The sequence below is a fragment of the Acinonyx jubatus genome, chromosome D1 (genome assembly GCF_027475565.1).
Source record: "Acinonyx jubatus isolate Ajub_Pintada_27869175 chromosome D1, VMU_Ajub_asm_v1.0, whole genome shotgun sequence".
Lineage (NCBI taxonomy): Eukaryota > Metazoa > Chordata > Mammalia > Carnivora > Felidae > Acinonyx > Acinonyx jubatus.
The window spans coordinates 57,893,259-57,909,457 of NC_069390.1; the positions used below are offsets into that span (position 1 = coordinate 57,893,259).

The 16,199-nt window shown below is 36.5% G+C and overlaps 1 protein-coding gene across 5 annotated transcripts in view; it reads left to right on the top strand.

Annotated features, from left to right (window-relative positions):
- Nucleotides 1-16,199, top strand: part of UVRAG (UV radiation resistance associated) — a 296,175-nt gene that overhangs the window by 132,639 nt on the left and 147,337 nt on the right. For all 5 annotated transcript variants that reach the window (XM_053203714.1, XM_027039850.2, XM_053203713.1 and 2 more), the window contains exon 8: nt 10,222-10,348. In XM_053203714.1, coding sequence (XP_053059689.1) covers nt 10,222-10,348 — 127 coding nt within the window. The remainder of the gene's footprint in view (nt 1-10,221; nt 10,349-16,199) is intronic.

Consider the following 16,199-nt stretch of genomic DNA (forward strand, 5'->3'; position numbering starts at 1 on the left):
TACCATTAACTGTGGGCATTATTCAGGTTTCACCAGTGTTTCCACTAATGTCTTTTTAAAAAATAACTAGACTTTATTTTATAGCAGTAGTAGATTTATAGAATTATGACAAAGACAGTACAAAGTGTATATACCCTACAGCCAGTTTCTCCTGTTATTAACATTTTACCTTAATGATACATTTATTAAAATTAATGAACCTATACTGATAAATCAGCATTAACTAAAATCCATGCTTTCTTCAAATTTCCTTAATTTTTACCTAATGTCCTTTTCTGTTCCAGAATCCCATGAAGAAAACCATATTACATTTAGTAGGCCTGCTTCCTTTGACTCTTCTTGGTTGTGAAAATTTCTCAGACTTTCATTGTTTTTAATGACTTTGACAGTTTTGAGGAAAACTAGACAGGTATTTTATAGAATATCCTGTGATTGGGATTTGTCTGTTGTTTTGCTATGATTAGCCTGGATTCACTGTTCCAGTATCCAGCCCAGGATACCACATTGTCTTCCTAGGCTTCTCTGATCTATGACAGTTTCTCATTCCTTCCTGCATTTAAATCGCCATTACTAATCCCTGTTGATATTTACCTTAATCACTACTGCTTACGGTGGTGTTCCCTAGGTTTATCCACTGTACTCTCCTTTGGAGTATTGTTTCCATACTCTTAATTTTTTGAAAGCAAGATACTACGTCCAGCCTACACTCCAGTAGAGGGGACTTAGATTCCACCTTCTGAGGGAAGACTGCCTACATATGTTATTTAGAATTCTTTGTGGGGAAGATTTGTCCTGCCCCATTTATTTATTTATTCATCAGTATGGACTTTTATATATTTATCTTATACTTTAGGTTATAATCAAATACTGTGTTATTTATTTTCTTGCTCACCTTGTGACATTGAGAGCTCTTTCAGGTTGGCTCCTATGTCCTTTTGACATGACTCTCTTTTTTATTTGTGTGCTTTTTAAAGCACTTTTAAAATTTCTGGCACTATATGATCCAGGCTCATCTTGTCTTTCCCCTCTTTCAACCCTGAATGAGCCATTTTTGCAAGGAGTCCTGTTCCTTCCATTAGATAATGGTATTTAGAAACAAGATCTGGGTACTGGGTATGCTTGTGGCTACTGGGTTGTAACTGCTTCTAGGTCCTCACAGTAGACAGAGCTGGTATACACAAGTATCTATGTGTGTATTAAACTGAACATGACTTCATATTGATACATTCAACTCTAACAGCACGGAGTTCATTCTTCTACCTCAGTTTGTTTATTTGTAGTATCTTTATTTCTGTTAGTGAGAAACCTAGCTCCTATTATCTGTAATTTATTTCCGTATTTTTTCACTCCTAGTATACATGTAAAGTAGTTTCATGTTTTTTCCCCTTATTTTTTAATGGGATTTCTGTCTTCTTGTGTTAAGGTTTGAGAGAGGAGAGGGGAACAGAGAAGGAGGAAGAGGGAGGGGGAGAGAGTGTGTGTATACTTATACTTTTGCATGTGTGTTTGTATTTTTCTTTTTTTTGGATACAAGTCCTTTTTTTGATACGCATATTGGGAATATTTTCTTACATTCTGTGGCTTGCCTTTTCATATTCTTAATGATGCTTTCTAAAGAGCAAAAATTTATAAGTTTAGTGAAATACAGTGTGTTTTTTAATGTTATTTTATCAGTAGGGCTTTTTGTTTTCTTTATAGGGAATCTTGGACTAACCTAAAATCGTATAAATTTCTTTAGTGTTTTTTCTTTTTTTTTTCCCTAGAAGTTTTGTAGTTTTGGGCTTGACGTTTAGACCTGTGATCCATTTCAAACTAGTTTTTTTGTATGAGTTAATAAGTGAGGTAATTTTTTTCTATATGAATATGCAGCTGATTTACCATCATTTGTTGAAGAATCTTTTCTTTACTAATTTAATTGTTTTGAAATGTCTTTCTAAAGTCAATTGACTAAATATGTGTTCATCTATTTCTGGATTTTCTGTTTGCTCCACTGATCTATATGTCTACCTTTCACCAATGTCAAATTCTACTATTATAGATCCCTTGTTTTAAAACCATATATGGTTAGTCCTCCAACTTTGTTCTTGTTATCAAAATTCCTGTGGGTTTTCTAGGTTCTTTGTATTTCCAAGTGATTCAAGGATCAATTTGTCCATTTCTACAAAAAAAAAAAAAAAAAAAAGGTCCTGTTGCAATTTTGATAAAGATTTGTAGATCAATTTGTGGAGAATTGCCATCTTAGCAACAACAGGTTGTTCACTCCATGAACAGGGCATATATTTCTTTCATTTAGATTTTTCTTTAATTCTTTCAATATCTTGAGAGATTTTGGACATCTTTTGTTAGAGCTGTTCCTACGTATTTTATGGGAGTTTTGGGGGTGCATTCTTGCAAATGGAATTGTTTTTGAATTTTTGTTTCTCATCTGTTTGTTGCTAGTATAAAAAATATAGTTCCTTTTAATTTATTAACCTAGTATCTTATAGCCTTGTTATACTAATTTTTTAGTTCTTGTAGTTATTTTGTGTATTTATTGGGATTTTCTATGTAAACACTCATACCTGCAAAGTTGGACTGCTTTATGTGCTTTTTGTTGTTTATTTTTTGTGACTTATTTCAATAGCTAGAATATACAGTACAATATTGAATAAAGGTGATGCAAGGGGAAATCCTTGTTCCCGATCGTAGGGGGAAATGAGTCATCCTTTCTTAATTAAACATAATGGTGGTAATGCCCTTTATTGGTGTTAGGAAGTTCCCTCCTACTCCCAGTTTCTGAGAGTTTTTATCATGAATGGATGTTGAATATTGTCAGATGCTTTTTCTGCATCTATTGAAATGACCGTGTGATTTTTCTCCTTAATTTCGCATACTTTAATTTCAGATGTTTATTTAACATTACATTTCTGGAATAACTCTGAATTGGTTACAGTATATACTCTTTTTTTGTGTCTTGATAGATTTGATCTGGAAATAATTTAAGGGTTTTTTTGCTATATTTATTAGGGATACTGGAGCACAATGTTTTAAATTACTTTATCAGATTGGTATTAGGATTATGGTAGCCTGGTAAAATTAGTTGAGCACTATTTATTTTTCCTATTCCATCTTGGCTAGAAGCAGAAGTCCCTGCTTTTAATATTTTTAATGTTTTCTGGTGCTCTGCTGAGATTTTATATCTTTTTATTCATTGTGAGAGTATTTTCCTTTTGTAGTACTTGGCTGAGATTTCATATCTGTTGATTCATTGTAAGGATATTTTACTTTTTCTCACTCAGCATATTTTTAATAGTGGCTTTAAAGTCTTTGTATGATAATTCTAACATCTGGGTCATCTCAGGGTTGCCATATGTGGGTTGTCTTTTCCCTGGAGATGAGTCGTATTTTCCTGGCTGTTCATATATGGGGTAATACTACATATTATCCTGGACAATGTGAATATAATTTTGTGGATTCTCTGGATTTTGTTACTTTCTTCTGAAGAATATCGATTTTTTATTTAAAAAAAAATTTTTTTAACATTTATTTATTTTTGAGACAGAGACATACCATGAGTGAGGGAGGGGCAGAGAGAGAGGGAGACACAGAATCGAAGCAGGCTCCGGGCTCCGAGCTGTCAGTATCGTAGCCCGACATGGGGCTTGAACTCACGAACTGCAAGATCATGACCTGAGCTGAAGTCAGAAGCTTAACTAACTGAGCCACCGAGACACCCCACAATGTTATTTTAGCAGGTAGTCACTTGGTTAGGTTCAAGCTGTCATGCTTGCAGTGGACATTGGCTCAGATTTCATTTAGTTCAGTACTTTTACCCTTACAGCTGCTTTCTGTTTTGCCTCATGCATATGTTGTTTATGATTCAGAGGTTCAGGTTGAATTTAAACAGAATCTGGGGTGCCCATTCTCTTGTTTCCTCCATTCTGATTGCCTGATCTCTTTCCCCTGGCTCTTCTGGCTAGAAAGATAGTTGTCTTTCATTGGAGTTTGACTGCAGTCACCCTCAGGACAAAGCTACAGAAAAGGGGAAATTCACTCTGTATGTTGGTTGCTTGCACCAGGCTCTGAATCTCTCCAAAATTTACCTGTCACTGATCAATCTCCAGAATTCTCATGTAGCAGCTTTTTGTATTTTATCTGGAGCCTGTAGCTATTATTTAATCAGAGGACCAGTTTCTTAGGTGCTCATTCTCTTAACAGCAGAAGTAGAACTTGTATATGTTTTATTATTATATATCTTTTGCTTTATCTTCCCAGCTGGATCTGGGTTCTAGGTCTAATATTGCCACTGTGTCTATGAAGTTAATAAATTGGATTATTTTCTTTTTTTGTTAATGTTTATTTATTTATTTAAAGTTTATTTAATTTGGGGGGAGAGAGAGCATGCATGCACGTGCATGAGAAGGGGAGGAGCAGGGAGAGAAGGATGGACAGAGGATCTGAAGCAGGCTCTGCGCTGAAGACAGCCCAATCTGGGGCTTGAACACATGAACCATGAAATCATGATCTGAGCTGAAGTCAGCGCTTAACCAACTGAGCCACCCAAGTGCCCCTGGATTAAGTATTTTCTAAGGAAATTTTTTTCCCTTTTTTGGTGGTTGAGTAGCTGTAAGTGCAATAGAAACAACCTAGAAATGACATTTAAAAGTAAATTTGTTCCCATAGCACAACTGCCATAGTTCTAAAACTTTTTTTTTTCCAGATTGTTAATTATTTCCAGATTTTGTGGGAAAACGAATATAGATGAGTGTGCCCTAATCTACCATGCTCAAACTTTTTAGTCTCAAGACTTCTTTATACTCTTAAAAATTATCAAGACCTCAGAGAACTTAGTGTGTACCTGTTGGTGATGCCTAGGTTAATAAAAGACAGATGGATTCTCACATTTATTTCGGCAATCAGGCTGTGAGGATACCACAAATCTTAGAGACTCTGGAAAGCTCCACCGTACAGTTATGAGAAAATGAGAATGAAAAAGGGAGATAATAGCTTAGTAGTATTATGAAAATATTTTTGATCTCACAGACTCTGAAATGGTCTCAGAAACTCTCGTGGTTTCCTGGACCATGCTTTGAGAACATTTCGCCTCAGGTTTTTAGCTCCAATGTGATCTAAAGAAAATTGTTTCCTTTAGTATGTCATTTACAAATTAGTCTGTCATTCTGAAATGAATCTTTTAACATTGCCTGTCATTGTCTTTGTAAATAGGAATGTGTGTGCTTGCAAATAGAGGAATCTACCTGTGATTTTCAGATCAGATACATGTTGTATAAAAACACTAAGATCCAATGAATACTTACCCATTGGAGATGCACATGTGACATTAACTAGGAGTAAACAGATAAATAGAACACAGAAACCCATTAGCAGATACTTATAGAACATTAGGGTCTTTGAGCACTTGTGTTAGGTGAGTTAGAAAAGAAGCAGAACCAGATCCCACTTGGTCAGGTTTGTTTACTCTTCTCATCAGAAATTAGAGCCAACCATCCTGGTATTGAATGACTTGATACAGTTCTGTAAATGGGCCAGTTTCTGCACATGGACCATAACACAAACACACTGTAAACATGCCTTCCTGTATTAGTTTAGTATTTAGATTAACTTGTACCCTTGGTGCTTTGATTCTAGAAAATATTCCCTATTTGAGTGTGTACCCTGGAATAGAGCAGATTAACCCTCTGTGTAGGCATATCTGTGTTCTATAAAAAGTTGCTTCACTTTTTTTCTGTTGTTTCTTTTTTCCTCTGCCCAGGTAGAATTCGGTTTACATATTTTGTGGAAAAATGCAAGTTACAAAAATTGAACACTTAACTTCTTTGTAAAAAAAGGACTGTTTCCTAAGAATTTGTGTATTTTTTCTCTCAGTGATATAAAAACACCCTAGCCTGTCATGATCATACTATTGAATTATTAAAGAAATCCAAATTGTTTCTTGGTTCCTTTTTCTTTAATGATAAACAACCACACTGTCTTTGGTCTTTGTTTTTACATTTGGTTGACAGGGCAAAATGGCTTTTATCTCCATTAGACCCAAACTCTTGGAAAGCAGACACCATTTCTCATTCATTTAGGAGCACATAGTATGCCCTTCATAAATGTTTGCTTTGTTCAAGAAAAATTGCTTAGGAATGTTTCATATTTCATAGAGTTTTCCAGTCAAATATAATGATGATTGGAAATAAGCTGTTCTGCTTGTTTTCTTGGCTTGAATGTCTTTAACAGATGATCATGCCATCTGTTTAGAATCAATGTTTCAGAGATGAGGAAGAAAGCATTTTGGGTGAGAAACGATAGCCATAAAGTACTTTACACGCAACTGCCAGATCATTTTCCATGCCCATTGCTTCAACAAGGCCATACCATTACTCATCTCACTGAGTGCCCTTGCTTCTTCATTATCTTTGAATCAAATAGAGATGCTGACTTTACCTTTTAAAGTTTTCTACCAGCTTGGTAAAGCTATTCGGTTTATTTAATGAATAGTTTTTTTTTTTTCCTCATTACAATTTTAATTAGTACATATCTTAGGAAGGAGATAAGAATTTACTAGGTACAGCCAAATATTACTATTGGGTTAAGATTTTATGGAAAATCATGAGAAGCATATTATTGACACTGTTGATAAAGAGCAGGAGAGGGGCACCTGGGTGGCTTAGTCGGTTCAGTGTCCCACTTCGGCTCAGGTCATGATCTCTTGGTTTGTGAGTTCAAGCCCTGAGTCAGGCTCTCTGTTGACAGCTCAGAGCCTGGAGCCTGCTTTGGATTTGGTGTCTCCCTCTCTCTCTGCCCCTCCCCTGCTCACGCTGTCCCTATCTCTCATAAATAAACTTAAAAAAATTTTTTTAATTAAAAAAAAGAGCAGAAGAGAAGGGCACATACATTCATAGCACAGTAATTGTGTGTGAATACAAATGTGCAAGTACATGTATGTTCATTGTGGGGGCAGGATTTCAGATTTTATCTGGAGGCAAATTCTGGCTTTCAAAGGTATTTGGATTAAAAGGGAGGCTGAGTAAAGTTTAGAGTGTGGTTTCATAGGTTTAAGTAGGAGCTATTTTAATAGAAAGATAAGTTCACAGACTTACCTATTTAGCAAACTTAGTTGTATCTCTGGTAGAATGTGTCTGGGATGTGTTTTATTAAATGAACATTCAGTAAAATTGGCTTTTTTGAGGTATAGTTCTATCACTTTTTTAAAAATAAGCTTTATTTTTTAGAGTAGTTTTAGGTTTATAGAAAAATTGTACAGAAATTATTTCCTTCTTCTCCCAGCTTTTTTTGTTCTTAACATCTCATGTACAATTGTTGAATCAATGTGAACACAATATTAATATTAGTACAATACAATATTATTAACTTAAGTCCGTAGTTTACCATAGGTTTACTCTATGTTGTACAGTTGTCTGGGTTTGGCAAATGCACAATGTCATGTATCCACCATTACAGTATCATGCAGTGTAATTTCACTACTTAAAAATCCCCTGGGCTCTACCTGTTCATCCTTTTCCCCCTCCCTCAGGAACCCCTGGCAACTACTGATCTTTTTACTGTCTCCATAGTTTTGCCTTTTCCAGGAATGTCATATAGTTGGAATCATACAGTATGTAGCTTTTTCTGATTGGCTGCTTTTACTTAGCAACATTCATTTAAGGTTCCTCCATGACTTTTCATAGCTTGATAGCTTATTTCTTTTTATTGCTGAGTAATACTCCATTGTATGGATATACCACAGTTTAACTGTTGACCTGTTGAAGTTCATCTGGAAGTTTGGGCAATTATGAAGAAAGGTACTATAGACATTCATATGTAGATTTTTGCGGGGACGTAAGTTTTCAAGTCATCTGGGTAAATATCCACAAGCATGATTGCTGGGTCATATAGTAATCCTGTGTTTAGTTTTGTAAGAAACTGCCAGACCATCTTTTAAAGTGGCTATAGTGACCATTTTGCATTTCCACCAACAATGAACAACATTTCCTGTGGGTCCACCTCCTTGCCAGCATTCGTATTGTCAGTGTTTGGATACTTATTATTCTAGTAAACATACAGTGGTGGTATCTCATTGTTTTAATCTGCAGTTCCCTGATAACATATGATGTTGAGCATCTTTTCATATACTTATTTGCCATCTTTATATCTTCTTCAGTGAGGTGACAGTTCAGATCTTTTGCCATTTAAAAAAAATTTTTTTAATGTTTGTTTATTTTTGAGAGGGGGAGAGAGAGCGCGCGCGAGTGAGCAGAGGAGGGGCAGAGAGAGAGGGAGACACAATCTGAAGCAGGCTCCAGGCTCTGAGCTGTCAGCACAGAGCCTGACGCAGGGCTCAAACTCGTGAGCCACGAGATCATGACCTGAGCTGAAGTCAGCTTCTTCATTTAATTTATTCTCTTGGGGTTCACTAGCTTCTTTAATCTATAGATGTATTTCCTCTGCCTAATTTGGGAAGATTTCATGATTATTTCTATGAGTACTTTTTCACTTCTCTCTTTCTCCTTTCCTCCCTGTACTTGATGATAATAGTGTTAGATCTTTTGATATAGCTCCACAGATCCCTTGAGACTCTGTTCATTTTTTTTTACAGTCTATTTTCTCTCTCTTGTTTAAACTGAGTAGTTTCTGTTGCTCTATTTTTCAGCTTAAAGATGCTTCTCTCTGTTTCCTACATTTTGCTGTTGAGCTCATTTGTGAAGTTTTTTATTCCACCGATATTTTCAGCTCTAAAATTTCCTTTTGATTCCTCTTTATATCTTCAGTTTCTTGACTGAAACTTTCTGTTTCTTTGCCAAGATGTTCCATGTTTTCCTTTGTTTCAGAGATGTCCTTAATTGTTACTGAAGCATTTTTATGATAGCCATTCAAATCTTTGTCAGGTAATTGTAACATGTCTGTCATCTCAGTACCGGCATCTGTTAATTATCCTTTTTCATGTACTTTGGCATCTTTCTGGTTCTTGGTATGATGAGTGATGTTTTATTAAGTCTTGTACATTTCGAGTATTATGTTATGAGTCTCTGGATCTTACATAAATCTGTTTTATCTGGCTTTTTCTGACACCTGTTTCTCTGGGAGGGAAGGGAGAGATGCTGTCTCATTACTGCCAGGTGGGTATAAAAGTCCAGGTTCCTCAAGCAGCTTCCATTGACATCTAAGTGACAGGACTGCAGGGGAAGGGGGCATCCTTACTTTTGGCCAGGAAAGGGAGTTCCAGCTCTCCACTAGACCTCCACAACTACTGCCCTAGCTGGGAGGTGTAGGAGTGCCTTGATATTGTTCCCCACGTAGCCTCCGCTGATATGCTGGATAGGGTGGCCTCCTTAGCACTGTGTGGTAAGGAGATTTCTCACTCTGCAGTAAGCCTCCTCTGATAAAATGCAGCAGGGAGGGAGAGGATTATCTCATTATTGCCCTAAGTCCAGGCTCCCCCTGTGGTATCCACTGAGACTATAGGGGGATTGGTTGGTTACTGCCTGAAAGGGGCAGAAGCCCTAGGTCCTTACTTGGCTTCCTCTGAAATCTGGGATATCAGAGCACCTCGGTTCAGCTTGGCAGGGATGGAAATCTACTTTTTATTTCTATGGATTTGCCCAATATGGACATTTCATATAAAGGGTCGGTGGCCTTTTTAAACTGGCTTCTTTCAGTTAGCGTAATGTTTTCAAGGTTCATCCGTGTTGTAGCATTCATCAGTACTTCTTTCTTTTATTGCCAGATAATATTCCGTTGTACAGGATAGACCCACATTTTATGTTTCTGTTCATCAGATGACGGACACTTGGGTTGATCCCACGGTTTGGCTATTATAAATAATTCTATGAAAATTAATATTCAGGTTTTTGTATGGACATGTTTTCAATTCTCTTGGGTATATACATAGGAGTAGAATTGCTGGGTCCTGGCATATCTGTGTCTAAGTTTTTGAGAACTCTGTCTCTAAAAAAATAATTTTTGTCTTAATTGTATTGTGATTTCAGGAAAAAGGCCTGAGAAATTTTGTAGTGTTTTTTGGGTTCTTAGAACTGTCCCCAGACTTAAGGTTTATTCTTTATATTCTTTCCATTAAAATGGCAGGTGCTGATAATTAAGCTACTCGAGAGATCTGTAAATTAGGTGAATATTGAAGTGCTTTGAACCATTATTCATTTTGAAACACTGTGAATGTATAATGATTCATAGTTATGAGTTTTATATTCATAAATTTACCTGTGCTTTTCAATTGTTTAGAGAAAACAAAGTGAGTGCTTGCAATTAAAAATTTTGGTGCTTCGAAATGAACTGGAAAGACAGAAGAAAGCTTTGGGACGGGAGGTGGCATTACTGCATAAGCAACAAATTGCATTACAGGACAAAGGTGAGTAAAAATACCATACAGACAGCCAGCCCCCCATGTTCAGTAGCTGTCTTTTCTTCTTTCCATAGGCTCAGATAGTCATCTTGGTACAAATATGCTGATATAATTTTAAACATTTTTTGGAAGTATTTTGAAGTTGATACATACAGAAAAGGGTACAAATACACACACACACACACACACACACACACACACACACTATTTCAAAATTTCAAAATGAACACACTTACATAAGCAGCATCTCCACAGAGAAGCAGAGCATTACACGGACCCCAGAATCTTAGGAGCCTCCTCATGTTCCCTTCCATTCAGGACATCTCTATTCAGTCTGACCACTACCTTGACTTATTACACCAAAATGAGTTTTGCCTCATTTTGAGCTTTATGCAAGTAGAATCCTGTAATATGTACATTCTATGTGTTGGCTTCTGTTCAACATTTTGTTTGTAAGTTCCATCCTAACCTGCGTGTAATGTAGTCTTAGTTCATTCTTACTGCCGATAGTATTCCATTGTGTGAATAGAAGTATGTATTTATTCTGGTTTTTGGTAATTTCTAGTTTGGAGCTATTAGATAAAGCTTCCATGAACTTTCTAGTACATGCTTCTTTATGAAGATTTGTTTGTGCCTTTCTGTTGGATATAAACTTAGGTGCAGAATTGCATAGTCACAAGGTATGCATATCTTCAGCTTTAGTAGATTGTGTCCAAAAGTTTTCCAAAGCACTTGCGTCCAGTTTACCTCCTCTCTACCCAGCAGTGTATCAGATCTCTTGTCCTATATCCTTGTCAGCACCTGGTACTTTCTGGCTTTTGCATTTTAGCTTTTCTGGACTGTCTTCTTGCAGTCTTAATTTTGATTTCTCTGAAAACTAATGAGGTTGAATACTATTTCATGTTTCTGCTGTCTGGGATAAACTCCTTTGTGAAACACCTGTTGAAGTCTTCCCCTCTCCCCACTGCCTTTTTTTTTTTTTTTTTTAAAGACAGGAATTCTTATATATTATAGATACGGGTTCTTTGTTTGAAATGTTCATTAAAACTATATTCTCCCATTCTGTGGCTTGCTAGTTCATTCCTCAGTGATACCTTACGTGAACAGAAGTTCCATTTTATCAGTCTTTCCTTTTAGATTTAAGACTTTTTGTGTCCAGTTTAGGAAATATTTTCCTATTTTAACGTCATAAAGGTGTTATTCTGTATTTTGTAAACACTTTACTATTTTACTTTTTACATTTATATATGTAATTCATCAGGATTTGATTTTTTTGTATATGATGTCAGATAGGAGTCAAGACTTATTTTTTTCATACAGATAGTCCATTGACCCAGTACCATGTATTAAAAACCTGTCTCCCTTGCACTGAAGGTTCACTTTTGCCGTGAATTGGTGGCCATGTGCTCACATGACTGTTGCAGGACCCTCTGTTCCATTGATTTGTCTGTTTTTTTGCCATTATCTCAGTTTTAATGTCTCTCATGTTATAAGTGGTCTTATTATCTGTTAAAGTTCTTCCACTTAGTTGTTCTTTTTCCAGATCACCTTTCTTCATCTTGGCAAGGATGGAAATTTACTTTTTTGTCTTTATGGATGGGCCTATTCTGGATATTTCATATAAATAGAGTCTGTGGCCATTAACATGACCAAAAACAGGCTTAATCTTGTTCTTTTGCATTGCCTTATGAATTTCTGCACAGAAAAGGAAATCTAGCTACTATTTTGATTGGGACTACATTTAATATGTTTATCAATACAATTGGTGATCTTTAGACATCTTTAGAATATTGCGTCTTCCAACCTAAGAGAATGGTGTGTGCCTTTGTTTATTAGGTCTTTACAAAACATTGAAATTAACTAATTGTTTTGTTTTGTTTTGTTTTTTTAATATGAAATTTATTGTCAAATTGGTTTCCATACAACACCCAGTGCTCATCCCAACAAGTGCCCTCCTCAATACCCCTCACTCACCCTCCCCTCCCTCCCAACCCCCATCAGCCCTCAGTTTGTTCTCAGTTTTGAAGAGTCTCTTATGGTTTGGCTCCCTCCCTCTCTTTCTTTTTTTTCCCCCTTCCCCTCCCCCGTGGTCTTCTGTTAAGTTTCTCAGGATCCACATAGGAGTGAAAACATATGGTATCTGTCTTTCTCTGCCTGACTTATTTCACTTAGCATAACACTCTCCAGTTCCATCCACGTTGCTACAGAAGACCATATTTCATTCTTTCTCATTGCCACGTAGTATTCCATTGTGTATATAAACCACAATTTCTTTATCCATTCATCGGTTGATGGACATTTAGGCTCTTTCCATAATTTGGCTATTGTATGAAAGAAACTAATTGTTAATACCTGGGTATTTCCCATGATTCATTGAATTTATTTCAGCTTTCTGATGTTTTATGATACTATTGTAAATATGTTTAAATTTTATTTTCTACTTTTTTGCTGATCTATAGAAATACAATTGATTGTTTTAAAGTGATTGATTTTTATTATATGTGCAAATTCCTATATCCCATCCTGACTCAGCATGACTTATAAAGGCCTTGTATGACCCGTGTCAGTCTGAGTGCTTCAGCTATAAAGAACTTCTTTTAATTTCTTCAATATGTTTCAGTCTGTCTTGCTCTTATTTAAGCCTCTGTTTAAATGTTAATGGGATGTCGAGGCGGCTCAGTTGGTTGTGTGTCCAACTCTTGATTTTGGCACAGGTTGTGATCCCAGTGTCCTGGGATGGAGCCCCATTGACATTCTCTCTCTCTCTCTCTCTCTCTCTCTGCCCCTCTCCCCAGCTCATGCATGCTCTCTCTCTCTCTCTCTCTCTCTCTCTCAAAAACCCCCACAAAAAATAACAATAAAAAAACACCAAAATGTTACTTTTTCTGAGAAATTTTTCACTGGCTGTCTTTCCTTTCTCCTCTTACCTCTATTAGACATACTACTGTGTGTTTCCATTGCATCCTGTGTTTTTCCATTATAGCATTCTAATTGTTCATTTTCCCCCCTCCTTCTAGACGGTCAGATCTCTGAGGGAAGAATTGCCCAAGTACTGTATTAAATACTCTTATATTCTTGGGGCATGGTACCGTGCTTGGGATGCAGTAAGCATTGAATAAATATTTGTTGAGTGAATGAATCATAGTCATGGTTATCAGTCTAGTGTCATGGGCATCATTGCTAAAGGATAAAGACTTCCATAGCATCTAGCTTAGCATTCATTTGGAACAACCAATACTCTCATGCGAAACACTGTAGAAAAAAACCACTGTATATTGTTTGGCAGTGATTGCTAAAACTGTCTGCACTCCCGACACAGCTTGCATATCAGCCTTTAGACCTGAGAGTCTGATGTGATAATGCCACTTAAAGTCATGAGATATTGTGAGCAAAGTCCATTTCTTGGAGTCTCTGTTGAATGACTCCAAATAAATAGACAGTTGTGTACAGACAAGAGCTGCTTTAGGAGGTCTCCTCTTCTGTGAAAAGGCACGTTTCTTTTGGTGCTTTGGAATTTTTATTATTCTAAAATTGCCTACCACCTATAGCATGTGTTTCTGCATATTTTTTTTAAGATCATCAATTTTTAAAATGAAAACACTGTCAGGTTTTAGGAGGGGTTCAGGGTGTTTGCCTTTTATTGATAGCTGTAATGTTTCAGTTACCAGACTTATCACTATATAGATATGATGTGATTTAATCACCACAATAGCTCTATGAGGTAAGTACTATGATTATTGACACTTTACAGTTGAGGAAACCCTAGGTCAGGGTCAGAGACATTAAATACCTTGCTTAAGTTCACACAGCTTATGGCAGGTGATGTCAGGATTAAAATCTGTCGATTCCAAAACTCTCGTTCACTGTGTAATGCTACATTTTACCAGAAGTATGATGTATAAATCCTATGATAGAATAAATATTCTAGCATATGGTAAAAGGATAGGGAGATCTAGTTCTTCTATTATCTTCCCAACTGTGTTTTTTCTTCTTATAATGATAGAGTGAAGTCCCAAGAAGTGTGTTATCAGCCTTTAAACGGGTGAACTTATAAACAGTGGTTTCTATCCCATTTAAAAGACTGAGTGTAATAATAATTGCTCATATTCATAGACTACTCATTACTGCAAAGCAGTGTCTTGTGGTTTTTTTTTTATCTTCTTTGGTTTTTATGTATAGTCTTATGTATTAAGGGTATTACTATTCTCCTCCTAATAATGAATATATTTTATTATCTGGTTTACAGATGAGGAAACTGAGTCTCAGAGAGGTTAAGTGATTTGCCCAAAGCCACATAGCAAGTTATAGTGGAGCCTGTGTTCAGAGTTACTAGTCACTAACTCTGCAGCAAAGGGAGATTATAGGATTTTGTAGGTATCTATTCTAGTGTTTTAATTCTGGCAGTCAAGTCAGAATTAACACATTCGTTTTATTTATTTGTTTTTAACATTTGTTCATTTTTGAGAGACAAAGAGAGACAGCGTGCAAGCAGGGGAAGGGCAGAGAGAGAGGGAGACAGAATCCAAAGCAGGCTCTAGGCTCTGAGCTGTTAGCACAGGGCCCAACGCAGGGCTTGAGCTCATGAACTGTGAGATCATGACTTGAGCCGAAGTCAGATGCTTAACCGACTGAACCACCCAGGTGCCCCAGAATTAGCACATTCTTACATCTCCATTTTATTGTGGAAAGAAAGGATGGAAATGCTCAAAGTTAAATATATATTTGCCAAGATGGGTCAGAATTGTTGATATTTAACATTGACTTTGTACCTCAGTAGCTTTTCTCCCACTTTTATACATGTTTTTGAGATAAATATTCTTCTGAACTCTTAGAATCATTGAAATCTTAGAATTATTAGGATCTAACATTGACCCTTTGGTCTTAAACATAAGCAGGAGAAAGTGTGCTGCTTTTCTGCCGTTGGGTATCTCTATAGACTGTGGTGGTCAGCACTGGGGTAGTTGGAAAGAAGGGTTGGCTGGATATAGATAACCAGATTTATATACCAGTAGATCTTGTTCTACTTGTTGGGGACCCCTGTTCTTCATAATGATGGTGCTAGGTAACCAGAAACCTACTTTTTCTTGTCTGTCGAAAGAACATTTGTGTTGAACTATATTCTCGTGTACTTACGTTGAATGTACTATTTAATGATTCTCGAGCCAAGTTAAAATATTTAGAAGTACCTGAGTCACTGGTATTGGCAACGTGAAGGGTAAAGATGTATTTGTCACCCGTGCTTGCAGCTTTGATTTAGCATGTTTGCTAGCCATTTGTGAGATGATTTGCTAATATGAATATTACTAGTGGCATCTTCCACATGATAACTTCTCTTTGAAACTTGGTGCTTACTTAGGCACTTGGTTCTCAGCCCAAGGGCTCAGTTAGGATACAAAGTCAGTAATATATGATATTTAATCTTTGCTACTGATTCTTCTGAATGATCATAAAGGAATTAGTTAACTTCTGTATCTTTTTACACATGTGTGGAGTCAGGATAGTGGCTCATAATAGTGCCATAGGGATTAATTTGTATAAACATTTGGAAAAAAAACAGGTGCCTATTATATATATTTTTGTTTATAAAAATTTATTGCATCAGTATGATTTTTTGGGAACAGGCAAAAAGATCATTTCTATCCATGCTGCTGACTTGCTGAGTGGCCGCCTACTCTGAGGGGCCTCGTTACTCCACACCTATAAATTTCCCCTTCCCACACCTCCAAGGCAGTGGTTCCCAGCTTGTCTACAGCAACTTCCAGCTGGGCCATGAGCTGATATTTTCAGTATTAATGTTTACTAACGTATGCATTTTCATTGTTGGCAGATACTGGTAACTTACGATGTTAGTAAAAAA